This window comes from Erythranthe guttata, chromosome 4 (assembly GCF_056151865.1).
Source record: "Erythranthe guttata isolate IM_541 chromosome 4, IM_541, whole genome shotgun sequence".
Lineage (NCBI taxonomy): Eukaryota > Viridiplantae > Streptophyta > Magnoliopsida > Lamiales > Phrymaceae > Erythranthe > Erythranthe guttata.
The window spans coordinates 4,393,600-4,418,311 of record NC_142536.1 but is presented as its reverse complement, the minus strand read 5'-3'; the positions used below and the strand labels follow the sequence as shown (position 1 = coordinate 4,418,311).

The window sequence follows — 24,712 nt, the reverse complement described above, 5'->3', positions numbered from 1 at the left end:
TATTTGTTTGCTGCTTCCTCTACGCAGATTCAAACTCTGCAACTCTAACACACACACTAAAACACACACACATATATACACACACATACATACATACATACATATATACACACAACAGAAGAAAGCAAATTAGCATGGCTACCACCTCCATTTTCTCAGCAACGACGACTAATCTCAGTGCCCTAACTCCTCCAATTAGTGCTTCTCCTCCCGACAAGAAAAACTCCAATTCCCCTTTCTCTCACCTCTCCTTCTCCAATTCCTCCTCCATTTTCCCCCAAAAATTCTCTCTCTCATTCTCCACCATCTTCAACAACCCCGCCGTTTCACGCCGCTCCGGCACCGTCTCCAATGTCCACCATTCCGATTCGGTACGATCAGATTCGGATCCATCCGGCGTCGGATCGCAGAAGCCGACCATCTTAGTCTCGGAGAAGCTTGGAGAAGCTGGTCTCGATGTGCTCCGCACCTTCGGGAACGTCCTGTGCTTGTACGAATTATCTCCGGCGGATCTGTGCGCGAAGATTTCCTACTGCGATGCCCTGATTGTTCGGAGCGGGACCAAGGTGACTCGCCAGGTTTTTGAAGCCGCCAAGGGGAAGCTGAAGGTGGTGGGGCGAGCCGGCGTTGGGATTGACAACGTGGATCTCCAGGCGGCAACGGAGTTCGGCTGTTTGGTTGTCAATGCCCCCACCGCCAATACGATTGCCGCAGCCGAGCATGGGATTGCTTTGCTCGCTGCCATGGCTCGGAATGTTTCACAGGCTGATGCTTCCGTCAAAGACGGTACGGTAATTGTGTGAATCAGTCACTCCTGCGTTATTCAGTTTTGTTTGATTTAGCAATTAACTAATTCTATCCTAGGAAAACAAATTAAGCAAAATATGATTAAAGAGAATGTGGATTGATGATGTTTTTCCTCGACTCAGATTTAGAAATATCGAATCAATTAAGCATACGTCTTTCGACTGTAAGGCAACAAAATCATTGTCTAGAGACTTCCACCCGTTGTTAAATTGAATCTATATCAGAAACCAATGAAGGCGTTATCCGTTTATCGATCTTGAGTAACAATCTTGATTTCTTCTATATCATATTGATTGTATGTGATGATCTTTCTTGATAGGAAAATGGCTACGCAATAAATACGTTGGTGTTTCTATGGTCGGAAAAACTTTGGCAGTGATGGGATTCGGAAAAGTTGGTTCCGAAGTTGCAAGGCGTGCAAAAGGACTCGGAATGCATGTTGTTGCACACGACCCTTACGCTCCAGCCGATAGAGCACGTGCTATCGGTGTGGACTTGGTCTCGTTCGATCAAGCCATCTCCACCGCGGACTTTGTTTCTCTCCATATGCCTCTTACTCCTGCAACCGACAAGATATTTAACGATGACACATTTGCAAAGATGAAAATGGGAGTCCGCATAATCAATGTCGCACGTGGTGGTGTTATCGATGAAGATGCTCTGATGAGAGCACTCGACAGTGGAATAGTTGCACAGGTACATTGCTCTTTTGTTGCATTTCTCTAGAACTGATATACACTATGAATTGTTCTGTTTCTTCTCGGTCGAATTGAATTTTATATCGTCTTCTAATGAACTTATAACACAATAAATACAGTCCCTACTATTCTCGTGCTTAACAAAGCGTAATTTTGTCAATATATAGGCAGCACTTGACGTGTTCACAAAGGAACCCCCACCCAAAGATAACAAACTAGTGCAGCATGTGAATGTCATAGCCACACCTCATCTTGGAGCTAGCACAAAGGAAGCACAGGTTGATATCAACATACTTTATTGGATCGATATAACTATCGATAGCTTCGTAGCTTTCTTAAATATTTCGTCATAGTAATACGAGTTTTTATTTCAGGAAGGAGTTGCAGTTGAAATAGCAGAAGCAGTTGTCGGTGCGCTGAGAGGGGAACTCTCCGCCACTGCAGTCAACGCTCCCATGGTTCCTCCACAGGTTAAAGCAAAACCCATTTTTACTACTTTTTCTTTTTCTCTTTAACTTTTTTCATCAACGATGGGTTTTTTTTTTTGTACTTTTGTAATAATCAGGTCTTGTCTGAATTAGCTCCTTACGTAACTCTAGCCGAGAAACTCGGTAGACTTGCTGTACAGTTAGTTTCTGGTGGCAGTGGAATCCAATCAGTGAAAGTTGTTTATTGCTCAGCTCGCGATCCAGATAACCTAGACACGAGACTTCTTCGAGCAATGATAACAAAGGGCATAATCGAGCCTATATCGAACGCTCATATAAACCTTGTGAACGCAGATTACAAAGCCAAGCAGAAAGGCATTAGAATAAGCGAAGAGAGAGTCTTTGTCGACTCTTCGCCCGAGAATCCAGTGGAGACTATTCAGGTGCAGATAAGTAACGTTCAGTCGAAATTCGAAAGTGCCTTGTTGGGAAATGGGAATATAAGTATTGAGGGGAAAGTAAAGTACGGAATACCTCATTTGACAAGTGTGGGGTCCTTTGGCGTGGATGTGAGCTTGGAGGGGAATCTGATACTGTGCCGCCAGGTGGACCAACCGGGAATGATCGGGCGAGTAGGGAATATTCTCGCCGAGGGTAATGTGAATGTGAGCTTTATGAGTGTTGGAAGAACTGTGAAGAGGACGAAGGCTATTATGGCAATTGGTGTCGATGAAGAACCTGATAAGGCTACACTTAGGCAAATTGGAGATGTGCCTGCTGTAGATGAGTTCGTCTTTCTTGATCTTTGAAGTTGCTTACTGATGGATTTATTTATTTATTTTTTTAGATATTTAAATTCTTTTTCAAGACGATTTACGTCGTATTGATTTAGTAGAAAACAATTTTGATTTTTTTTTTCTTGTTGTAGTTTCATTATGTAGTTCTGTGGAAAACATTTGGTGCTTCCACTTATACAAGTTAAATGAAATAACAAGTATATTTCCGTTGATAATCATCATTGACAAAGTGCAATCGTAATACCGAAAATACCAATCAATATCGAAAATACAAGAATGTGCTACCGACAGTTCGAAACGCTACCAATCCAAACACATCATTAATTTCCATTCATCAATTGCCCCTGGATAAACGAAAGCAAGTGACAAATCAGTAATATAATTTTGCAGAATCCTACTCACACACGCGGGCGAAAAACAAGACAAAGAATGAACTTACGAATTCATCATCAATGTGATGTTGTCCCCTTTTAAAAGAATCCTTCCTGATTCACCAAAAAAAATTAAAAGAAAGTATGCATCTCGTATCGAATATACTAATTAAATATATATATCCAACCATCATCGAGTAGTAAGTACTAACCGAGTTGCTTTCTGCTGCTCTTCTTCACGTTGACTTCTTCGGCATCGTCCAGGACAAGATTCATGTATTCGTCAAAGCCCTGCCCAGAACAGACTTTAACACTTTTGTCGAAAATTTAAATCGAAATTCGGGATTGACGAACACATAACAAATCAATCAAATTTATACTTCTTCAATATGCATAATCCATCAAAGAAAATACAAATAATTCATGCAATCATGAATCCAAACCAAACCCTCGTACTAACAAAATATCTTCGCCAACTAAATTAGCTCTCATCGCTTCCGTTTCTTACTTCTACGGAACATTTAAAAGATCACAAATGTTCACAGACAACTATAAAATAGAAAAGCATGACTTACTATAATCCGGCCTTCGATCCGTAAATCCTTTTGCTCGAAAAGCCATATCTGAATTCGAGCTTTCTGAACAAAATTCACAGCACAAAGTACAATTACTCATCTAATTCACTGATGTTTAAATTAAAAAAAAAAAAAAGGATAACAAAAGATCGAGATGTCAGCTGCACACTTACACTTTGAAGAAACCTAAAAATCAAATTCTGCCAAAAAAAAATTAGAGAAAGGAGAAAAAATTGTTAGCTAAATCAAATATTTTAGGGGGGGAAATTGAAGGAGAAGAAAGGTGAAATTGTGAAGTTACAATAGGTTGGGTCATAATCCTCTGGACTTTAGTACTAGCCATGGCTGCTTATTGTCTCTCTGAACTTTCAGTATCTTCTTCTTCTTCTCTTCGATGGCGGAAACCCTAACTCAATTTTTCAATTACTGGAATCCTTAAATAATCTCCCGCGCGAAGCCAAGGGCATTCTCGGTAAATAGGGTGTAATTCAGATGGGCCGAACTTTTGCTAGGAGCGGATATTTGATTGAAAGCCCAAATGTATAATTATATGGTGTTGATTGCAAATGGCTTATGAACTCCTTTTTAATTAGTAATTTATTTTTGAGTTATGTGAAAAAATAATGCAATTTTTTTTATTTAGCTTAAAATAAATTACTTTAAATTAAAATATTAAAAGCAATCATGCAAGAACCTTTTTAACTTAAGGATATATTCAACATTCATGTCATTGATTTATATAAATTCAATTTATAGTGCCATATTTTAGAAGATTTGTATTTAGTTTTATAATTGTCACTCTGGCCTTGTTAAACTTATCGCGATAATGTTTATCAGTAGCCGTTGGCGACATATAGCTACGTATTTAGTCCATGAAAATTGTGGACGGAGATTCATTCATCAAATTTATATTAACATAGTACCCTTCAGTTCTGCAATTCCAGCTCTATCGAAAACAAAACATCTTTTTTTTTTCAAAAATTCTAATTTACGATTTTTCTGATTCTTTCGGAACAAATTTAGAATGCATATATGTTTTTTGATGACCGATTCGATTTTAATTTTCAATAATTCAGATTGTTACCAAAAAAGAATTACACATATAACATCACTGTGTATCATTATGTCATTTACATTACAATTAGACTAAAAAATGGAATTTTTGTTCAAGAAAAAAAATATAAATTTCCGAATTTCGTCGATTATAATCCTAAATTTTAAACTAATATATATATATATATAGGTAAATTCCACTTTACCCCCTTGTACTTTGGTTCGATATCAATTTACCCCCTTTTACTCTCAATTCATCGATTTGCACCCTTGTACTTTGGCTTGATATCACTTTACCCCCTTCTACTCTCAATTGCATCGATTTGCCCCCCTGTACTTGAAAAATTATCGCATTGTGGCCCTCGCCGTTAGTTTTCAGACCTTTGACCTTAACACCGTTTGATTTAAGTTTGAAAATAATAAAAAGCCATCCCTCCCAGTTTAAATAATTATTAATAAAAAAAAAAAAAAATTGTGGCTGGCGTCGTTAGGGCTGGCAATCGGGCCATGTGACCCGAGCTTGGGTCGGCTCAAACTCATATACCATCGGGCCTCGTTATTATAGGCTCAAACTCAAATACCATCGGGCCTCATGCCTATAGGCTCAAACTCGGCTCACGTATTTTTTCGGGCTTCGGGTTTATATCGGGCTTATATCGGACAATATATAAATTACATATTTTACAACTTTGTAGCCGAACATATTAAATAAAACAACTTATACTATGATAAATTAAGAATACTCATTGCAAGTCGAAAACAATGATAAATTAAGATAAAAGTTATATCTAGAATAATCATTGAAAGAAAAAAATAGTGATAAATTAAGATTACCTCCATTGATGACAAGAGAAACCCTCAACTTAAATTTTGCAACATACTGTTAACGTTAAAGTTTTGCATATACTAGGTTTTATATTTATATGAATGAAGAAAATGTTAGTATTTTTTACATTAAGAAACTTTTCACTTGGATTTGATTAAATTTATGAATTAATTACTACTTGTTGTTAACTTGTTTACTTAATCGGGCTTTATTCGGGTTGAGCCATGGTAAGTTCAAACTCGGCTCATAGTTTAATCGGGTTTAATAAAAAAACTCAAACTCGGCCCGGCTCACAATTTATTGAGCTCGGCTCAAATAAAATTGGGCCGAGCCATCGGGCTTCGGGCAGGCCCGGCTCAATTGCCGGTCCTAGGCGTCGTGGACTATGTTTTTCTCGTTGTCTTGAATTTTTTATTATTTTATTTTTTGTTGTTTTTTTTATATATATTTTTTTAATAATTATTTAAACTGGAGATGTGACATTTTAGTAATTTTCATACTTAAATCAAACGGTGTTAAGGTCAAAGGTCGGAAAACTTACGGCGAGGGCCTCATTGAGACAATTTTTCAAGTAAGGGGGGCAAATCGATGCAATTGAGAGTAAAGGGGGTAAAGTGATATTCAGCCAAAGTAAAGGGGGTAAAGTGGAATTTACCCTATATATATATATATATATATATATATATATATATATATATATATATATATTCGCACGTGGTTAATACTAAGTTTTAATTTGAGCAGGATTGATTACAGAAATTAGGTTAGCCATTGTTGTACTTTTATGAACCCTCGACCTTTTCTCCTCTATTATCTCTCTCCCTTTTGCCCTAATTCGTTTTCACAATTCATCCAATTACTGAATTTCTCCGTTGTTCATAAGACCTAGAAGAATCCGCTCTGATCTCCCGATAATGGCGGGCGCCGGAATGCATCCCTATCACCAGCAGTGGCCTCCTGCCGCCGCCCCTCCACCACTCCCCACCGTTGCTCCTCCGCCCCCGTCTCTCCACCCGCACCACCAACCTCCAATTCCTATCGATAATCCCGCCGCCCGCATGCTATCCGACGAGGTGATACGAAACACTTTTTTTTCAATTGTTCTATTCTTTTGTTGTTTTTGGAAGTTAATTATTGGGTGCGATTTTTTCCCCGTATCTAGGTTTTCTAGATTTGGTGTTTTTACGGGTCATTAATTATCTTCAATTCTCTCCCTTTTTTTTGTCTGGATAATTATTGAATATGATTAGTAATTGAAGTGACGACGAGAAATAGTGGCTTGTGGTTTACTTTTTCAAGGGTTTTAGTTTTATTTTTTGTTGATTGTACTGATAATTCAATGCTGGATGTATGCTATTTTCTTTTTTAGTTGCGAACGATATTTATTTCGGGTTTGCCGGAGGATGTGAAAGAGAGGGAGCTTCAGAATCTGCTAAGATGGCTGCCCGGATACGAGGCTTCACAGGTGAACTTCAAAGGGGAGCATCCAATGGGATTCGCTCTTTTTGCTACCCCACAGCATGCTCTTGCTGCCAGGGATGCGCTTCAGGTCATTCGGTTACTATTTATTTATTTATTTTTTGTACCATATTTCCTACAAAGGTTTACGTATTTGATCTTTTAAATTTCTAATTTTTTGGACTATAGGAGATGGTGTTTGATGCAGATTCTAAGTCCGTGTTGCACACCGAGATGGCAAAGAAGAATCTTTTTGTGAAAAGAGGTTTACGTTTATTTATTCGACGGGAGTATTAGAATTTCTTTGTGTTCTAACCAATTAGGCAACAGTATTTGGATGCGGATTTTGTTTCAGCCTTGTCTTAACTGTTATATGCATGCAGGGATGGTTGTTGATTCAAATACCTATGACCAGAGTAAACGTATGCGAACTGGGGGTGATTATACCCATACCGCTTATTCAACATCGCCTTTTCATCCTCCCCCACCACCTGTGTGGGGACCACCACATCATGGGTACGTCAGCTTCTCGTAACTTAATTTTCCACACAAGTGCTGATTGTAATTATAAAACCGACTGCATTTACTGATATTCATGATACTTTGGCTCAGGTATATGGCCCCACCTCCTCCCTCTTATGATCCATATGGAGGTTATGCAGTTCCTCCCGTGCCAATGCCAATGCCAATGCCTGCTCCAACTCCCGTACCTGCACCAAGTAGTTATGTACCTGTTCAGGTGAAGACTCATTGTGTGCTTTCTGGTTCTTGCTTTTGTTCTCAATGATGATTGTTTCTTTCAGCAAGTCTAATTTAATATTTCATTCTTACCAAATGAGAATCCTTGGATTATGCTCTGTGTGTCAGTGTGTGTGTGTGTGTACACGTGCACATCAACATTTATGTGCATATTGAAATGGGTGATATGTTGCCTGAATAAGAATTTAGTGGTCAAGACACCAAAACTTTGCTGCTTAGCTTTTAGGGATAGGGTTTTGCAAATTGTAAAAAAAACAGTTATGTTCGAACAACTGTAGTATAGACTATGTTTAGTTTCATTTAAACAGGGTTAAAACAAAGGATTGTTAAATATATGTAGTCTTTTAACTTCAGTAGTCTAGATATTGATATGTGGGTCTACAGGACTAGCTAGTTATTTATAGTTGCCTCGTGGCTGATTATTAGCCCAATGCAGTGCTATGGCGAGCAGTTGATCGATTGATCTTTTGTAGATTGCTTGTTTTTTTTATCTGCTGTTTCGATATTTGTTTCTTTAACGTTGTGTTACTTTCTTGTAGAATACCAAAGATAACCCTCCGTGCAATACTCTATTTATTGGAAATCTTGGTGAGAACATTAATGAAGAAGAGATGCGGAGTCTCTTTGTTGCGTACGTTTTTTCCCTTTTTCCCGTTTTGCCTTTTTTTGGACTATAAACATATACGATCGACTGCTTCACTGCTGTTAATAAATGATCACTCCATTGTACTCGTTTCTGGTGCAGCCAACCTGGTTTTAAGCAGATGAAAGTAATAAGACAGGATAGGCACACCGTTTGTTTCATTGAATTTGAAGTAAGATCTCTAACAGCCTTGTCATATTTTGACACCAATGTTTTTAAGATTTCTCAGTAGTACTAATTGAAATCCCATTGCATCCCACAGGATGTGAACAGTGCGACTAACGTGCACCACAACTTGCAAGGTGCCGTCATAGCGAGTTCTGGTTCCATTGGCATGCGTATTCAATATCCTTTTATCTTCATGGTTTTGTTACATTTAGAGTTGGCCTTTTCACTTTCTATTTATCGTTTAATTGAATTGAGTTATGATGGTGTGAGGTCTGTGGTTTACATATGTGATGTTTTTTTCTTGACTTGAGAAACGTATTCGAAGAACCCATTTGGGAAAAGGAAGGACTCGATCCACCAAGGCGGCACCGCCAATGCTAATGGAGGAGCACCGCCATCAATGAGCTACCAGTAGTAGTAGCTCTGGAAGGGGATGTATTCTGTTTCTTCTATGCTCTGACAAATTACATATGATAGGATGCATCCATTCATCCATCATCATCAAGTCATCAGCATTAGCATCTACCTTCTCATATATCTGATGCAAATATAAAGTTGGTCTACTCATACAATATACATTATATATACTAGACATGCATTTAAGGCGATGCCGTATCTCGTGATTCTATTAACCTTAATTGTGATTTTCACATTATCTACGTGTGCATTTTTTTTTTCTTCGTCCGTTACGTGCAATCTGTGTGCCTTTTTTGACGTAAATCTGCATTTATTCACATGACCTGGTTGATGCATGTGAAAGCTTATCAATGATCAACCATACGAATTCATTACATTTCATTCCATAAAAAAAACTGAAATTGATGTTTCATTCACGACATGTCATATTATGGCAACACTTCGAGATCTTTATCATACACGACCCTTTTGTCATTTCAAGGAGTAGGACCATTTATTTCCTCATCAGGCATCATATATATATATGGTAATTGATGTCACCGCTATTACTTACCCGTAGGAAGTAGTCACTTAAACATACAGACCGAGGGTTCAGGCATAAATCTTTACAGAGCCTTGGAAAATCATTAAATATTATGCAGGTTGTTCTATTTTTTTTATTCTTTTTTTAATTTAAGAGGATTTCTTGGAAAATCGTCTAGTATTGGCGCTAGGATCTTGGTTATATGCTGATGATGGTTTAGGAGATTTTTCTGCAATGCTTTTTTATGTATATACTTGGTGTTGATTTACAAATAGCACGAAAGATGTAAACTGCGATTAGCCGCTAGTCGTGTGTAAATCTGTGTGGTCTACTGTTCAATTGTAAGAGGGGTGTTTTTCAATCAGAATTCATGTCACAATATTCAACATTAGATGGCTGAAATTCTCCATTGTAACAATCTGAAATTTATTTTGATGTCAAGTTCATATTATTTGTAATGCAATGCGTCTTGAAATTATACAAGAGTGTAGATTTACCCAGTACACCTACACTGTTGGCCGTAGGTTCTTTCATTACAAAAAAAAAAAAAAAAATTGATGGAAAGAAAACATAAAAAGCATATTTCTATTGAACAAACAAATTATACCAAAATTTTGACCGTAATGCAACTTTCAATCCTATCTAGTAGAGCACAAAATGACTGCTATTTACTAGTAACGAAAACGTACAACAGAAAAAACACTGTTTACAGAGCTAAGACTTGCCACCCGTCTTCCACTTTTTGATGGGGAAAAGTGTAGCTTTTCGGGCGGGGGAGTAAGTTACTACCTCTTTTGGTCGCAATAGAGAGATGGCGGCACCACCACCTTCATTTTGATTCTTGTTGTCTATGTTGTTTTCACCTGTCAAAAGTTTCAGCTCATACCCCCCTCTGTTTAGCCCTCTAGCCACCTGTTCATAAAAACGCGCCCAAAAATAAGCACCCTCATTGTAGATAAAACAAGCACATAAGTCAAACTTGTACATTCGATCTTTAAATTCAAAGATTTTTATCAACAAGGTCAACAATTATTACCTAGAAAGCAATACGAATTTGCATACCTTTAGGAGAATCCAGACTTTGAGAGAACTGCTTAAAATTGCTAGCCTTGTCCTCTTTCCAGAGGTCAGATGGTTACACATATGCCGATCAACCCTTAGAATAAATCGTGGCCACGACTTCGGGTTTTCAGGATCCGCTTTCTCGTCGATTGTTGACTGATCAAATCAAAAGATAAAATATTAAAAAAAAAACCAGCGAAAGACAAAACACTGTATAATGCAAGAACGAAGATTTAAACACGGTCATTACGTTACTGCTTTAATTAACGATACATCTTCCTAAGAAAACTACTCACCAAAAGTCGGCAGATCTCATGTTCAATTTTGGAGAATGAAGTCTCCAAAGCTACCACTCTTCCAGTTGCATGGCAGCAGGTGCATGGTTCACTGATCATAAAGGTGACGCTAGGTCGAACCTATGGAGCATCACCATCAAAGTTATGAGCAACTCAGAGCAAGTTGGTCCTTGTACGTTTTTTACCACATGTAAATTTAGTAAGGTACAAACGGTTACGTAATATGCAAAACTTAGTCATTGATTCACCGCCCCAATTTACTCTTTACACAATTAAATCTCGCAAAATTGATTAAACAAGAATGAAAAGTGGAACTTGTTGATCCATGGCTTTAAACAACTGACTTGTAGAAAAAAGGAAAGTAGCCTTTAATTCTAAAAGAAACAGTAAAAGTGCAGCCTTTAACACTGTTTCAACTTTGTCTTTCTCCTAGCCCGTACTTCATGCTAACAGGTGATTTGTAAATGTAGGATTATGCTTATAAAATATAAAGAAAATTGAATGATGAAACCAAATCTAAGTGACAATATTGACATACCCGTTTTCTAGTTATTTCCATAAGCCCATGTCTGGATAGTTCAGAGACTTTGACCATTGATCGGTCCCTCTCGACGGCCTTTTTAACTTCTTCATAAACAAGTCTCTTATTTGCTGCAACATGAAAATTTCATTAGAAGATGGAAAGAGGATATTACATACATGTTTTGTCACCATTTCCATTTCAAGTCGGCCTTTCCGTTTTATGCTGTCCTATTTTGCCGTAATAAATACTTCGTTAACCTTTCATCTCCAAATATTACAAGGGGATATTTCTAAGGTGCTGGAAGGACATTTGCAGGAAAACGATGGACTTTAAGTTGGATAAAGGCATAACTGACATGCAAAAAGGGCAATCTCAACAGTATGCACGTCGAGGAACGAACTTGCAATATGACTTGTATTTAATGATTTTACGTGGCAATGGAATCATTGACCGGAAAGCTATACAGAAAAAGTACGTGATACATGCCGAATGAATAGAAAGAGGGCCAAAAGTGTATACTTACAATCATCCAACATATCAATGAAATCTACCACTATTATTCCACCAACATCTCTCAGCCTTAGTTCTCTGGCAATCTGAAACCAAAAAAATATGTCAACTTAATAAGTAAATCCAGTCATAGAACACTACTTCAATATTAATTACTCCAAAACACGGGGCAACATGAAGCTTACAGGGATTTTAATCTAGCATCAAACATAAAAAAACAATTCACACGTATGAGAACGTTTTAAACAGGGGTTTGAGGACTTTTGATCTGGTGAAAAGAAATAACAACATAAAGACCAACCCACAAATTTTCTTTTATATAATTTGTTCTTTCCATGTTCAGGTATTCATGAGAGCACTTTTATTCCTGGTAAAATCAATATTTTAAACTAATCTTTGCAGAAATATGGTAAAAGAGTGCAATCAAGGGTTTTTCTTTATGGCATTTTGAAACAACATGTTATTCAATGTTATCCTACTTTTTTAATGACCCTACAAAACATATGCAGGTATGCCATCACGTCTGATATATTAAAAGATCGCGTATATACAGGTTATGGAAGTTTAAATAAGTTTAGGAAGTTTTATTTTTATTTTAGATACTTGAAGGACAATGTTGTCTCTGCAATTCCATTTATTTGAATTTGTTACGAATTGTCTTTTTCTTTCTCTCTCTCTTGATATTTGAATGATGAAAATCTCGTCACAGCAACAGTTACTTTAGACCCCCAAACGGCACTAGTGATGTTATTCATGATGGCTGTACGAATGGCAAATAAACATTGTACGATAACTTTGACATAACGACTAGTTTTCACTTTAAGCTGAATGACACCCTGGAGGAATCTTTGTTTTGTATGAATAGTTCTATAAAGTACTAAATTTGTGGCATATTGAGATAGTGAATTTGCTTTAACAAAGTGAACTCAAAATTCATGCACATATGCAGTGAGTGACACGCCCTTCAAGGTCCACCAACTATACATGAGAACATAGAGCAGGGCTGGCAATTTGATTGAACTTACTTGTTTGGCTGCAGCAAGGTTGACTTCAAGAATAGCTTTCTCTTGTGAAGTTCCTTGACCTAGCATACAATGGCCACCGTTTACATCAATGGAGACCAATGCCTCTGTTTGTTCAATCACTAAATAACCACCATTAGCCAGAGGAACTCTGCAAAACAAAGAGACTCTCATCAGGCAGAAACAATTTGACTTGCAAAATAATGACCACAAATGTGAGACAAAGTCAAAATGACTGTGGATGTAAGACGATTTAGACTGTAGACAGAGATCAAGGAAAATTTGGTTTAGTATATTCCCCAACTCCCAAGCTCGATAGGTGAAGAATATGAAATTCAGTTACAAGCACGGCTATAAATTGACATATTAAGCATATATAAAGCTAAAAGAGATGTGCTTCGGTTGCATGACATCAATCTTTGTTTCTTCATTTCAAAATAACACAGGCTTTACCAAAAATACAGAAGACGAGAGCAAGAAAATAGAGAAAAAGTTGAACAGAGTAAAAATTAATATTTTATCAACCTTTTACTGAGAATACTATTGATTTCTCCTTCAATGTTGTACTCATCAAAAAGGGGAGTCCTTTTACTATATAACTCAATCCGGTCACAAAGATCGGGAGCCATCTCCTGAAGATAGTTGGTAACCTGTTGAATAACATGACAGAAGTCAACAACTTACATTCAGAAGTAAAACGGGTTCTGGTTTGCATACCTCATGATATGTCCGTGGAGAATCAACTATCATACTCTTCACCTGAAAATAAGCCAAGATTAAAAACTTATACGCATGATTGACACGTTGTTAAAAAAAAGTACTGCAAAAGATAAGTTCAATGTAGAACATGAAACATAGTTGATGCGCTCACCTTTTCGTTAAAATAATCTTGGACAACTGAGAGCGTTTGGCCCATTGCCTGGTGCAACAACACAGGGAGAGCTCCCTCAACACCTTCATCTGCAGCAAGAGCTGCAGATTTTGCATGGTCCACTATACTCTTCCATGTTGATAGCAGACCTTCCAAATCCCTTTGCAATTCCTCTAATGAATGACCCGAAGCAACTGTCCTCACAGTGAGCCCAAATCCAGGAGGCTGCAAAGTTTTTGCTATAACCCGTAATCGTGTTCTCTCAACACCAGAGATTTTCTTTGAAATTCCTATTGTACTGCAGCGAGTTAACAGTACCTGCATAATTCAGGAAAATTAGAAAAAAAAACTTTTCATGCTTGTGTAGCTTGAAAATATAGATCTTGGAGCATAAAGACCGATTATTAGTTACCCAGAATCTGCTTCTCAGCTTTGGATAAGCAGTCAATGTGGGTCCTTTTGAACCCAAACCTTCCTTCACAACTTGTACAATTATCTTCGAGCCCTTTTTAACTTGTTCCCACTTACTTTCATCTGTCCCTGTAACATTAATGCTTGCATCCGGGTGCTTACTTTTAGTCTCCAACTGGTCAACATCTCCATTTAGCTGTTTCAAGAATCTCTGTGGATCAACCTCAGGTTGATGTCCGACAACACCACCATTTACGTTTTCCTTGATGACTTCTAAAACATCAAAATGAAAATCGTTCTCATGACCTTCAAACTCATCATCACTTTGGTCATCACCAACCTCATCTGGTTCGTCAACGCCATTAGTGAAGGCTCCATTTTCAGGATAATCCACCTGTTCTCCAGGTTTATCAAATACGGAACCATTTACCTCTCTTCCCTTCATAGCATCATGCAACGAATGCAATATAAATGGTTCTCTGTAGGGCCTTATGTCCATGAGAGATGGTCTTGAGCTGCCAATATTTACGAATGCACCACCCATGTGGGGAACTAGTTTTGTTACTACTCCTAGGTATACACTATCGCACTGCACATTGGTTTTTACAGGTTCCAACAATAGCTCAACTAGTTCATCATCTTCAAGAACAGCAATCCTTTGAACGGTGCATACGGAAGAATTGATCAATATAACAGTCGAAACTGAGTCCTCCTGTGTCATCAAATTGCTTCCTTCCTCGTACAGCAAGTTCTCAGTTACGGGCTGAAGCTGCTCAGTAAGTGCTGACTGAGTGACCTCATCCTTGTCAGATTCGACAATGCACTCATTTGGAACCATCTTGATTATAGAGCGGGCTAAATTGGCAGATGATTCAAAAATCCACGGCTCCTCAACCGGATAATTTTCTATTACAGGTTCGTATTGTTCAGGGCTGTTCGTTCCATTCACATCATAATCAGGCTCGTGGTATAAATCCTCACTAAATATGGATTGACTCAAGATTTTTGCGTTCGGATTATCACCATCAGAAAACTCCAAAACATCTCTTTCCTTAACAGTATCAGTTGAATTATCTAAATCTGCAACACGGTGAGAGACAAGGGATGACTGAAACAGCCAAGGCTCCTCGACAATCTGGTCACTTAACGAAAAAGTCTCGACAAAACGTGATTTACTTCTAACACTAGAATCTTTGCAATCACTTAGGTAGAAATTCGACACCAAGGAGGCACTTCCACAATAATGCAAGATCTTCTCTTCATCTGTAGAACCACTGGAAGCATTTGAGCATTCAGCAACTATTGCAGTAAAATTTCACATAAAAAAGACTGCCGGGAATACAAGTAATACCTCTTAACAAAGCTGGAATAATATTAAGTCGTTGAAATAAGTGAGCAACCGGCGGTCTTCTCCTAGTACGGGATCTAAGCTTTGCCGTATGTTTTCTGTTCCTTTGGCTTGGGGAATGTGCCAGCATAGGAAATTCAACTCGCAGTCCCCACACAGCATCGGATGATGATGTCCACATGTCTCCGTTACAAAACACTTACACTCGGTTTCCTTCATGGGGTCTTCTAACAAGAAAATATTGAAATCATAAGGTATATTAACTGGGAAGAAGCATCAAATTACTCAAACTACAGTATAATTTTCCTTTTCTACTAGCTATAAATAGCATAAATAATTTTACAGTCTCGTTAAAGGATCATAAAAATGGAAACACAGGCAATTTTATTCAAGTACTACTGTAACAATAGTCTCCATATAAATATCCCCCAACTCATCAAGTTCCAATACTTAGTATACTAATTGAGCCACAATTTTTTTTAGCAATATTCTGCAATAAGACACAATGATTATACAATTGAATAAAATGATAAATTAAGAAAAATAAAAAAAAAATTGAGCATTTGCGAGACTGAGAGTAATGAAGAATAAAAAGTTGGAAGCAGTTCGTTCACCTCTGAAATTCTCCTCCAATATCCATTGTTATACATACAAGTAGCGGTGGGTTGGACTGAAAATGCAAATAAGTAAAATTATGTGGTACGAAAAGGAAGGAAAACTCTCTCTCTCTCTCTGCGTGCGTGTTTTGGAGGACGAAGCAGCGGTTTCAGGGGTTTCTTTTTATTTTCTGCACTTTCTTCTACCCTCAATCTGTTTATCTACTTTCAAATGTTTTTAAAGAACAATCAAATTGCAGTTCGCCCCCTCTAAAGATTCATTATTCACACTCAACCACGTTAAATTGTTTAATAGTGCAATACCCACCCATTTCGAATTACAATATTACCCCCATTTGGTTCCATCGTCCCCTGCTCCAGCACTCTCCTCCTCCGGCGGATTCGAAAACACACACGACTCACGAGCAATGGCGGCGGCGTCTGGAGCAGCAAATGCATCGAAGACGGCGGCGGCGGCCTCCTTGACGACGGAGGATTCACGTAAATCCTCTAATTATTTACCGATTTGTCACCGCCATTTCCTCAACAATCCCCCTCCGAACTCCTTTCGCCTCTCTGTCAAACCCTAGCTCCGATTTTTATTCGAAGGTACAATTCGTTTGTCTTCTTTTTTTTTTTCTTTAATATTGATTTATCTGTTCTGTTAATTCCCTTTAATTAATAATTACTGGTCACGCTGAAGTGTGTGGGACTGATCATATGTTCAAATCTGAAAAGTCTGCTTGTGAATATATATATATATATATATATATATATATATATATATATATATATATATATTGTTTCCCTGTATTTGTATGTAAGTTAGAAGTTTAATACTCAAGTACATTCTCCAATGGAACACAAAGGAAAACTTTGAATACAAGAACTGTACTTTGAAAATTTGTTCTAGTTTCTAAGTGAAGAATTACTCGGCAACTCCGGGCAGAATAATTTTATTGCAAGTCGACTATGACGAGCATCCAACTCATCCTCAAATTCATAATAGCAACTTCCGGGCAGTTGCACCGCATTTTTTTTCTTCCTGCATAGATACACAATGATTAAACTAATCCTTCTCAAGTCAAACCTACTTGCTACACTTGAATGTTACACTTGCACAGTTACACATATATAAAATTTAATACAACATGGCATGGATATATATATACATAGAGTCTCGTTCGTATCAGATATCCTATTTACGTAATCAATATAAAATCAGCTTTCTTGGAAATAATGCACAAGTCTTGTTTTTTGAACACGGGCTTTAAAATATCCGAGTTTATGACTTCATTCTATGGCTTCACATTTCACAAGCATGTGTTTTGTAACCAAGAGTGGACTTTTACCAGTTCAATATCAATACCCTTGTTATATAAACAGGTATTATATGCTCTTTAGACGAATTAATAGTGCAGCAGATTCTGAAAATGGTCAATTCATTCGTCTCCTTGTTAATTAGCTTACTGATAATTACGTGCAGCGCACAAAATGAAGTAGCTAATAATAGCACTTTTCGAGTTGGTGTAATTCTTGATTTGGATTCTCTGATTGGCCGTACTGGAGTCAACAGCTTATCGCTCGCTCTATCCGATTTTTATTCAGTCAACTCAAATTACACTACCAGGCTTGTGCTTCATGTAAGGAGCTCCAACGGACAAGTGTTGGATGCTGCATCTGCAGGTATAATATCTGCTCCTCCCTTGTCAATTTTTTTTTGTTGTTTGATTATCAAACCATGTTGTGATATTGGATGCAGCTCTAACTTTACTGAAGGATTTAGAAGTTGATGCAATAATTGGCCCTCAAGAATCGGAGCAAGCAAGTTTCTTGATTCGACTTGGAGAAAGAGCAAATGTGCCATTCATTTCCTTTTCAGTTACAAGTCCTGCTCCTGTTCATCCCCCATCTTCTTATTTCGTTCAGACAGCCATAACCGATTCGGCCCAAGTCGGTGCCATTGCGTCGATTGTCAAACACTTCCAGTGGAATCAAATCGTTCTCGTGTACGAAGATTCTCACTACGGCAACTCCATAATTCCGTATTTGGTCAACGCATTCCAAGAAGTCAATGCTCGAGTTTCATACAGAAACTCCATTGCCACATCAGCAACTGATGACAGTGTTCTCCAAGAGCTGTACAGGATGAAAACCATGCAGACGAGGGTATTTGTGGTACACATGTCGAGTTCTCTCGCATCGAGATTCTTCCCACACGCGAGGCGAGCTGGAATGATGGTCGATGGCTATGCATGGATACTGACTAGCGTGTTAATGGATTCACTGTACTCGTTCGAATCACATGTTGTTATCGAGTCCATGCAGGGTGTTCTTGGTGTAAAGCCTTTGATTCCAAGATCCGAAAAGCTTACTTCTATAAGTCAAAGGTGGAAAACGAAGTTCGTTCATGATAATCCCAATTATGCTCTGCAAGCAGAGCTTGGTTTGTATGGTGTTTGGGCATACGACACTTTGTTCGCATTGGCTATGGCTGCTGAAAGAGTTAAGCTTCGGCTGCCAACTTCCTCGCAAAAAACCCGTTTTTTCGATACCGAAATATCACTAACAGGTCCTAAATTGCTCGAGGCAATTTCGGAGGTTACATTCAAAGGGCTCGCTGGAAATTTCCGTCTTCTAAATAAACAATTAGAGCCGTCATCTTTCCAAATACTAAATGTGGTTGGAACTGGAGATAGAGAAGTGGGAATATGGACACCTAATGAAGGAATTATAAATAAAAAATTGAAGAGTGTTATATTTCCCGGAGAATGTACGGTTGTTCCAAAGGGGTGGGAGGTGGTGCCAGCTGGCGGTAATAAGCTGAGGATTGGAGTGCCTGTACAACCCGGTTTTTCGGAATTCGTTAAGGTGGAAAAAGACCCTCGAAATAACGCTACGCTATTTAGTGGTTGTTACATAGACACTTTCGATGATGTCATGGCGAAGCTGCCTTATCCCGTCCCATACGAGTTCGTTGCCTTTGAAAAAAGTGACGGTTCCAGTGCTGGGAGTTACGACGAATTAGCATACCAAGTTTTTCTTCAGGTTAAATAAATATACAACACTTCAAAAAAAAACTTCATTTTCTTAATTTTTTTATTTTTTTTAATAAATTGTTTTCGTGTTTTAGAACTATGATGCTGCTGTGGGGGACATTACTATCACGTACAATCGATCGAAGTACGTCGACTTCACCATACCTTTTTCCGAAGGAGGGGTTGACATAATAGTGCCAATCGCGTACGATGATCTGAACAGCAAGTGGATTTTCTTGAAGCCGCTCGCGAAAGATCTGTGGCTAACTGCTATAGCCTTGTTCATCCTGACAGGTGTCGCGCTGTGGATACTCGAGCATAGGTTCAACTCTGCTTACAGAGGCCCCCCTTCACACCATGCTGGCATGATCTTCTACTTCCCCTTCATGTCATTAGTATTTGCTCAAAGTAAGTAACTACATAAAATTTCTTGTCACACAGTAAAATAATAAAAGAGATTTAACTTTTAATTTTCGTTGCAGGGGAAAGAATAGTGAGCAATTTAGCTCGATTAGTAGTTGTTGTGTGGATGTTTGTTGTCCTAATACTGAGCTCAACCTACACAGCGAGCCTTTCGGCAAGACTAACCGTGCAGAGGCTTCAGCCAGCTGTCACCGATGTTTTACAACTTACTAGAAAGGGAGACTTTGTCGGATGCCACAAGGGCTCTTTCATTTTCGATCTATTACAAGATTTAGGGTTCGATAAATCAAAGATCAAACTTTACGAACTTCCTGTGGAAGTACACGAGGCCCTGTCTGAAGGAAGCGAAAAAGGTGGCATATCGGCCTTTTTCTCTGTCAGGGCATACACAAAGCTCTTCTTATCCAACTATTGTAATAAGTACACTACAGTTGGAACAACATACCCCACTGAGGGGTTTGCTTTTGTAAGTATATTACAACATTACATTATATATGTATATGTATTTTGTAATCTTGATTCTTGTCTTTTTTTTTTTTTTTTTGTTTTGCATGGACAGGTTTTTCCTAAGGCATCGGTGCTGGTTGCTGACGTGTCGCGTGCGATAATCGAGCAAATGCAGAATGGGAGGATAAAGGGAATCGAGAGGCAGTGGATTAAGAATCCGATGTGTAGTGGTGGGTCCGACGGGACCGTTGCTTCTAACAGCGTTCCATTACAGAGTTTTCGGACACTTTTTGGAGTAACGGGTGGAATTACAGCAACTTGCGTGGCCGTTTTTCTGTGTAGGTATTTGTACCAGAATAGATATTTTGTTCGGACCGTAACGAGCTCTAGCAATACAACGTTTTGGTCAAAAGTGCGCGAAGTTTGCAAGCATTTCGACGGAAGAGAAAATGCAGTAACAGTTAGTACAAATTTAGTTGGTAATAATAGTCCTAGGTCAAGTAGTACTGTAGTTCCTGTATCATCTGTACATGTAGAAATAATTGATGGTGTGAACACCGTGGAATCAATATCAGAATCAGCATCCGAATCAACATCCGGATCAGTATCAGTATCAGAATCAACAATAGTCTAGTGTTTGTAACTTGGTTAATAATAGATAGACTTGTAAGAGGTGATTGAGCATATTTTCAGGAGAGTTATATTACTACTGAGCAAAAGTTTTAGAAACCGGACCAGATATTGGCTCGGGTAAGAGTTGGACAGTTGGACTGGTTCAACCGTTTTTTCCATTTTTAGTTCTATAATTGTTTATATTTAATTTTTATAATAAATAAAACACAATAGCTTATTACTCGTTTCCAATTGAAACGTAAATCAAACCTACTTTTAATCAAATATAGAAATTATAATCTAAAATAATACGTCTTTCAATTTAAAGTTTTTTTTTTATTTTGAATTATTTTCTTTCATTTCAAATGGGCAGTCATTTTACACATTTTATTTGTTTATAAAAAAAAAAGGCACAATTTTGGGAAGAAAAAAAAAAAAAAGAAACCCGATATTCATTCAGGTTCTGATATACGGTTCAACCAGCAAAAAAAAATAACGCACAATTGTATTTTCTAATAAAACTGCATACTAGAATTTATTTCTTTCTTTCTTTCTCATACTGTGAGAAAGTCGTGTTACGAACAAATAGCGATTTCATTTTCAAACAAATTGTTTTGACACTTTTGTTATCATCATCTTCTTCTTCTCTCTCTACTTCAATCTCTCACCTCCAAAATCTCTGCGCACAAAATTCAACAGCTTCTTCAAACGGTCAAATGATTCCGCACACGCATTCCCCAACCTGTAATCTCCCACCATCAATTCTCCCCGCCGCCCGTTTCCCCAAACCCTCAGCTTCACTCTCTCGACCCGTATTCAGACCCGCCTTCTTCAAGCCCTTAAAACCCAGCAGATTGTTTATCCACCCTCTGAAATGCTCGGTTTCTGTAGTTTCAAACCCGCCCAATTTGGAATTGGCCAACAATCAGAAGCCTTTGCTCGCCGAGGTTGCGAGGACTGTGGTGGAATTATCTTCCGTTGGCACCCTTTCGACTCTCACCCACGACGGATCGCCGTTGGGGATCGGCGTTCGCTTCGCCGTTGACCTAACCGGAACTCCTGTCCTTTGCTTCAACGAGTTCGATTCGAGGGTTTCTGCTGATATGCGGTGTAGCCTTCATGTTAGAGTACGTAATGAAAGGGTTTCGATCTTTGATTAGTTTTTTAGTACTGAAATAGTTCTTAATATAATTTTTGTGTGTGTTTGTGTTTGATGAATGTAATTGTGATTTGAATTGATGTGTGAACCAGTTAGAGCAGAGCGGATTGCGGACGCCTCAATGCACGATACAAGGAACCCTTGGTAAACCTGGAGATAGCACGGTTTTGGGGGTAAGAAGAAATATTTGTCAGTTTTTTCATTCTTTCATTTTCTTGAGCTTGAATTTTACTGCATCGAGAGTAGTGAAGGCATCGTTTGAGAATGTCGATGGGACTGATGAGATTGATTGAATTGGATAGGATTACATTGCCCATGGTAATGTAATATGTGATTACTTTATGCTTGTGGTTTATGATTATACCAATGTAGTCAAAATCGAGATCTAAATTGTAAAATCGCAAGACTTTAAGATTTTACACACTGAAAAGGAATATGATCGCACTAAAATCGCAAGTGCCTTAAAATCGTGTGAAATTGCGTTCAAAATCGTTAAAAACGCGATTTTAGTGCGATTTTGGCGATTTTAGTGTTTGTCAAGAATTTGGCTGAAATTTTGGATTCTAGCCTCATAAATTCAGTTTTTTAACTAATAAAATTTAGCCAATTACCAAATAATCCAGAATATATAAAGCTCAGCCATAATTTGCCCTAAAATAACAATCTATCATGACGAGAAGAAAATACTTATCTTATGCTACAAAAACATCCAGCGGCAGTTTCATTCTCCTAACATAGTTTATGTTAGACTATGTTTAACTAATGTTAAAACATGTTTCGTTAATGTTGGGATGTTTTATATTTGTTAGGACATATTTTATGTATATTATGACTTATTTTATTTGTGTTACGGATATTTTCTAAGTAGTAAGTACTAAATACATTTATTTTACAATACATGTAAAATCTTACGATTTTACGATCCGATTTACGTTTTCCAATTTTACTACACCTCTCCGATTTCACTTAAAATCCCGATTTTGACTACCTTGGATTATACAATTCGGCCTCGTTTGGTTGGGGAGATTAGCCATGATTAACTAAATAATTGAACTTTATATGATGTTTGTTATCCTCAATAAGTCGTCGGGTTGACCCACAAATTATGTTATCATGACATATTTTGACTAATCTTGCAGTTTTTTCGTTGGACGTCCCGGGGTTCGATAAAATAATTCGGTTTTCATTAGATTATTTAATCTTATCTTGGCAACCAAACGAGGTCTTCTTGTATTAGATAATATCCTTCGTATCCGGGCCCGCTTTTTAACTACGGACTTCGAACAAATCATTTGATACACTTAGATTATATTGTCTATCAAGCCCTTTCCTTATTCCCGAACAAGGCCTTCCTAGATTATTTCATGCGGTAAAAAATTGGCTAAGACATGTACTCGTGCTCTTGGCTGTGTATTGAAGTTTAAAAAATTGGTTAAGACATTTATGGTTTATGCGTAATAAAGTCTCGATATATTAATGAAAAGGTTAGGCATAAGCATGGTATTGACAATAATATAATATAATATCAACCAAAGAAATTTCTCGTTAGTCGAATTCTTATTTGGTTTTTTCAAGTTCCGTTCTTAACAGAAACTCTGTTCAGCGTGGAAGAAGCGGTTTAACGAGGAAGTTGACGAAAGCGACATCTATGTCATTGATGTTGAACGGGTACTTCAGATAGAAGATTATGCTGAGGTACTACTACTTAAAAGTTGAAAATGTGGAATATTACTTTTAGCTTTAAAGAAAATGTGCTTACTTCGAAATAAATTCAGGATGGTATTTGGGTGAGTTCGTCGGACTATGCTTCAGCCGAACCAGACCCTCTTCGAGACTCTGCAGAAAAGATCGTCGACGAGATTAATACTCACAGTAAAGAAGATGTTAACCGCTTCTGCAATGTTTTTGTGGATTCGGATTTCCAGGTTATTTCACAATTCAATACCATAATTTTCTGAGGTTATTTGCCGTTTATTTCAATGAAAATTTAGTTCATAGTTTTATTTATTGTTAGGTACTCGACGCGAAGATGGTGTGGGTAGATAGACTAGGTTTTGATGTGCACATGCGGTCGGTGCAAAAAGATGTATACGAGGTCCGAATACCTTTCCCGAGACAAGTGACCGATGAAAAAGGTGCAAAATCATCTTTCAACGGCATGTCTCAACTTGCTTGGGAAGTCGAGAAGAACTTTCACGTCGCTGAATTCAACAAGGTGACGCATCTGAAGAAGGTCACGGGATCTTCATTCTAAGTCGAATTAGTAAAAAATTTTCGAGTGATTCCCATAATTTTTCCATGCGACGACGTGTTTTATAGGAAAGAGGCTACATTTAGTTTCCGATGAATCCCCGTTGAATGGGGCTGAGTTTTTGGCAGATAAGTTGTTTGTTAAGTTCGAAGCAGAATATTAACACGGATTAGAAAACTTCCATCAATATTAATGCAGCCATTACTCCCCATTAGAGCAGTTAATCGTGTTTAAATTATCGTTGCCCCCCACCCCCTCCGATGAACTTCAACCGAAGCTTAGATGGTGATAGCTGAAGCAAATAGCAAAAGAAGGCAGAAAAGCAAATGCGAAAGGGATCTTCATTACCACAAGGGAGATAAAGTTTCCGAGATAATCGATTTTCCCCATTAATCACAGATTGTTAACAATTTCATTATATAAATTTTATTTTTATTATTTATCTGCAATAATTTGATGGAATGGTATTTTCTTGAATTAAATAAGTTATCTTATTAAAATTTAGGGTAAATTACAAAACCCCCAGAACTTAGGCTAAATAACGAAAAAATGCCCCCACCTATTTGTAATTACCAAAAAACACCCCAACCTCCTAATAGTGTAACTTTTCATGTTTTTTC

At 37.8% G+C, this 24,712-nt stretch overlaps 6 protein-coding genes across 8 annotated transcripts; 4 read left to right on the top strand and 2 right to left on the bottom strand.

Annotated features, from left to right (window-relative positions):
* The first annotated feature begins 33 nt into the window (after nucleotides 1–33).
* On the top strand, nucleotides 34–2,945 carry LOC105954617 (D-3-phosphoglycerate dehydrogenase 3, chloroplastic-like). Its single transcript, XM_012978318.2, has 5 exons — nucleotides 34–786; nucleotides 1,127–1,503; nucleotides 1,673–1,783; nucleotides 1,880–1,975; nucleotides 2,071–2,945. Exons 1-5 carry the CDS (start codon nucleotides 135–137, stop codon nucleotides 2,740–2,742), a joined length of 1,908 nt encoding a protein of 635 aa, XP_012833772.2. The 5' UTR covers nucleotides 34–134; the 3' UTR covers nucleotides 2,743–2,945.
* LOC105954456 (uncharacterized) lies at nucleotides 2,912–4,155 on the bottom strand. Of its 2 annotated transcripts, XM_012978156.2 has the most exons (6): nucleotides 3,978–4,155; nucleotides 3,850–3,876; nucleotides 3,677–3,739; nucleotides 3,314–3,392; nucleotides 3,170–3,215; nucleotides 2,912–3,074 (listed from the first exon to the last, which is right to left on the bottom strand). In XM_012978156.2, exons 1-6 carry the CDS (start codon nucleotides 4,017–4,019, stop codon nucleotides 3,065–3,067), a joined length of 267 nt encoding a protein of 88 aa, XP_012833610.1. In that variant the 5' UTR covers nucleotides 4,020–4,155; the 3' UTR covers nucleotides 2,912–3,064. The 2 variants fall into 2 exon arrangements, with proteins under 2 accessions (XP_012833610.1, XP_012833676.1); XM_012978222.2 differs by lacking the exon at nucleotides 2,912–3,074 and having other exon boundaries at nucleotides 3,166–3,215.
* A 2,104-nt stretch (nucleotides 4,156–6,259) lies between these two features.
* LOC105954939 (RNA-binding (RRM/RBD/RNP motifs) family protein) lies at nucleotides 6,260–9,884 on the top strand. The gene is made up of 9 exons (XM_012978660.2): nucleotides 6,260–6,628; nucleotides 6,925–7,104; nucleotides 7,203–7,278; nucleotides 7,397–7,529; nucleotides 7,626–7,752; nucleotides 8,312–8,403; nucleotides 8,518–8,587; nucleotides 8,678–8,760; nucleotides 8,899–9,884. The coding sequence occupies exons 1-9, from the start codon at nucleotides 6,470–6,472 to the stop codon at nucleotides 8,996–8,998; spliced, it is 1,020 nt and encodes a 339-aa protein (XP_012834114.1). The 5' UTR covers nucleotides 6,260–6,469; the 3' UTR covers nucleotides 8,999–9,884.
* A 210-nt stretch (nucleotides 9,885–10,094) lies between these two features.
* On the bottom strand, nucleotides 10,095–16,903 carry RNEE/G (RNAse E/G-like protein). Of its 2 annotated transcripts, none has more exons than XM_012978416.2 (12): nucleotides 16,181–16,903; nucleotides 15,570–15,790; nucleotides 14,220–15,481; nucleotides 13,808–14,125; nucleotides 13,654–13,695; nucleotides 13,462–13,586; nucleotides 12,940–13,087; nucleotides 11,928–12,000; nucleotides 11,420–11,532; nucleotides 10,882–11,001; nucleotides 10,586–10,741; nucleotides 10,095–10,435 (listed from the first exon to the last, which is right to left on the bottom strand). In XM_012978416.2, the coding sequence occupies exons 2-12, from the start codon at nucleotides 15,745–15,747 to the stop codon at nucleotides 10,238–10,240; spliced, it is 2,733 nt and encodes a 910-aa protein (XP_012833870.2). In that variant the 5' UTR covers nucleotides 15,748–15,790; nucleotides 16,181–16,903; the 3' UTR covers nucleotides 10,095–10,237. The 2 variants fall into 2 exon arrangements, with proteins under 2 accessions (XP_012833870.2, XP_088672678.1); XM_088816552.1 differs by having other exon boundaries at nucleotides 15,570–15,793; nucleotides 16,181–16,373.
* Nucleotides 16,904–17,477: 574 nt separating this feature from the next.
* Nucleotides 17,478–20,824, top strand: LOC105954854 (glutamate receptor 2.7). Its single transcript, XM_012978563.2, has 5 exons — nucleotides 17,478–17,848; nucleotides 17,925–19,210; nucleotides 19,296–19,608; nucleotides 19,683–20,089; nucleotides 20,183–20,824. The coding sequence occupies exons 1-5, from the start codon at nucleotides 17,596–17,598 to the stop codon at nucleotides 20,702–20,704; spliced, it is 2,781 nt and encodes a 926-aa protein (XP_012834017.2). The 5' UTR covers nucleotides 17,478–17,595; the 3' UTR covers nucleotides 20,705–20,824.
* Nucleotides 20,825–21,250: 426 nt separating this feature from the next.
* Nucleotides 21,251–24,311, top strand: PGR7 (proton gradient regulation 7). The gene is made up of 5 exons (XM_012978949.2): nucleotides 21,251–21,809; nucleotides 21,934–22,014; nucleotides 23,432–23,536; nucleotides 23,617–23,766; nucleotides 23,856–24,311. The coding sequence occupies exons 1-5, from the start codon at nucleotides 21,399–21,401 to the stop codon at nucleotides 24,093–24,095; spliced, it is 987 nt and encodes a 328-aa protein (XP_012834403.2). The 5' UTR covers nucleotides 21,251–21,398; the 3' UTR covers nucleotides 24,096–24,311.
* Nucleotides 24,312–24,712: the final 401 nt, after the last annotated feature.

What these genes read in the sequence shown, in the direction of transcription:
- PGR7 (XM_012978949.2), top strand. Translation starts at nt 21,399, where the DNA reads ATGATTCCGCACACGCATTCCCCAACCTGTAATCTCCCACCATCAATT. An exon ending in GGTGTAGCCTTCATGTTAGA is followed by an intron (nt 21,810 to 21,933) that starts GTACGTAATGAA and finishes TGTGTGAACCAG; the next exon opens with TTAGAGCAGAGCGGATTGCG. An exon ending in TTGTGGATTCGGATTTCCAG is followed by an intron (nt 23,767 to 23,855) that starts GTTATTTCACAA and finishes ATTTATTGTTAG; the next exon opens with GTACTCGACGCGAAGATGGT.
- LOC105954617 (XM_012978318.2), top strand. Translation starts at nt 135, where the DNA reads ATGGCTACCACCTCCATTTTCTCAGCAACGACGACTAATCTCAGTGCC. An exon ending in TGATGCTTCCGTCAAAGACG is followed by an intron (nt 787 to 1,126) that starts GTACGGTAATTG and finishes CTTTCTTGATAG; the next exon opens with GAAAATGGCTACGCAATAAA. An exon ending in CTCCCATGGTTCCTCCACAG is followed by an intron (nt 1,976 to 2,070) that starts GTTAAAGCAAAA and finishes TGTAATAATCAG; the next exon opens with GTCTTGTCTGAATTAGCTCC.
- LOC105954854 (XM_012978563.2), top strand. Translation starts at nt 17,596, where the DNA reads ATGGTCAATTCATTCGTCTCCTTGTTAATTAGCTTACTGATAATTACG. An exon ending in GTTGGATGCTGCATCTGCAG is followed by an intron (nt 17,849 to 17,924) that starts GTATAATATCTG and finishes TATTGGATGCAG; the next exon opens with CTCTAACTTTACTGAAGGAT. An exon ending in CATACCAAGTTTTTCTTCAG is followed by an intron (nt 19,211 to 19,295) that starts GTTAAATAAATA and finishes TTCGTGTTTTAG; the next exon opens with AACTATGATGCTGCTGTGGG.
- LOC105954456 (XM_012978156.2), bottom strand. Translation starts at nt 4,019, where the DNA reads ATGGCTAGTACTAAAGTCCAGAGGATTATGACCCAACCTATT. An exon ending in TTTTTAGGTTTCTTCAAAGT is followed by an intron (nt 3,740 to 3,849) that starts GTAAGTGTGCAG and finishes AATTTTGTTCAG; the next exon opens with AAAGCTCGAATTCAGATATG. An exon ending in GGATCGAAGGCCGGATTATA is followed by an intron (nt 3,393 to 3,676) that starts GTAAGTCATGCT and finishes TGTTCTGGGCAG; the next exon opens with GGCTTTGACGAATACATGAA.
- RNEE/G (XM_012978416.2), bottom strand. Translation starts at nt 15,747, where the DNA reads ATGTGGACATCATCATCCGATGCTGTGTGGGGACTGCGAGTTGAATTT. An exon ending in TGGAAATAACTAGAAAACGG is followed by an intron (nt 11,002 to 11,419) that starts GTATGTCAATAT and finishes GATGCTCCATAG; the next exon opens with GTTCGACCTAGCGTCACCTT. An exon ending in AAGTCTGGATTCTCCTAAAG is followed by an intron (nt 10,436 to 10,585) that starts GTATGCAAATTC and finishes TTTTATGAACAG; the next exon opens with GTGGCTAGAGGGCTAAACAG.
- LOC105954939 (XM_012978660.2), top strand. Translation starts at nt 6,470, where the DNA reads ATGGCGGGCGCCGGAATGCATCCCTATCACCAGCAGTGGCCTCCTGCC. An exon ending in TGGGGACCACCACATCATGG is followed by an intron (nt 7,530 to 7,625) that starts GTACGTCAGCTT and finishes ACTTTGGCTCAG; the next exon opens with GTATATGGCCCCACCTCCTC. An exon ending in TTTGTTTCATTGAATTTGAA is followed by an intron (nt 8,588 to 8,677) that starts GTAAGATCTCTA and finishes TGCATCCCACAG; the next exon opens with GATGTGAACAGTGCGACTAA.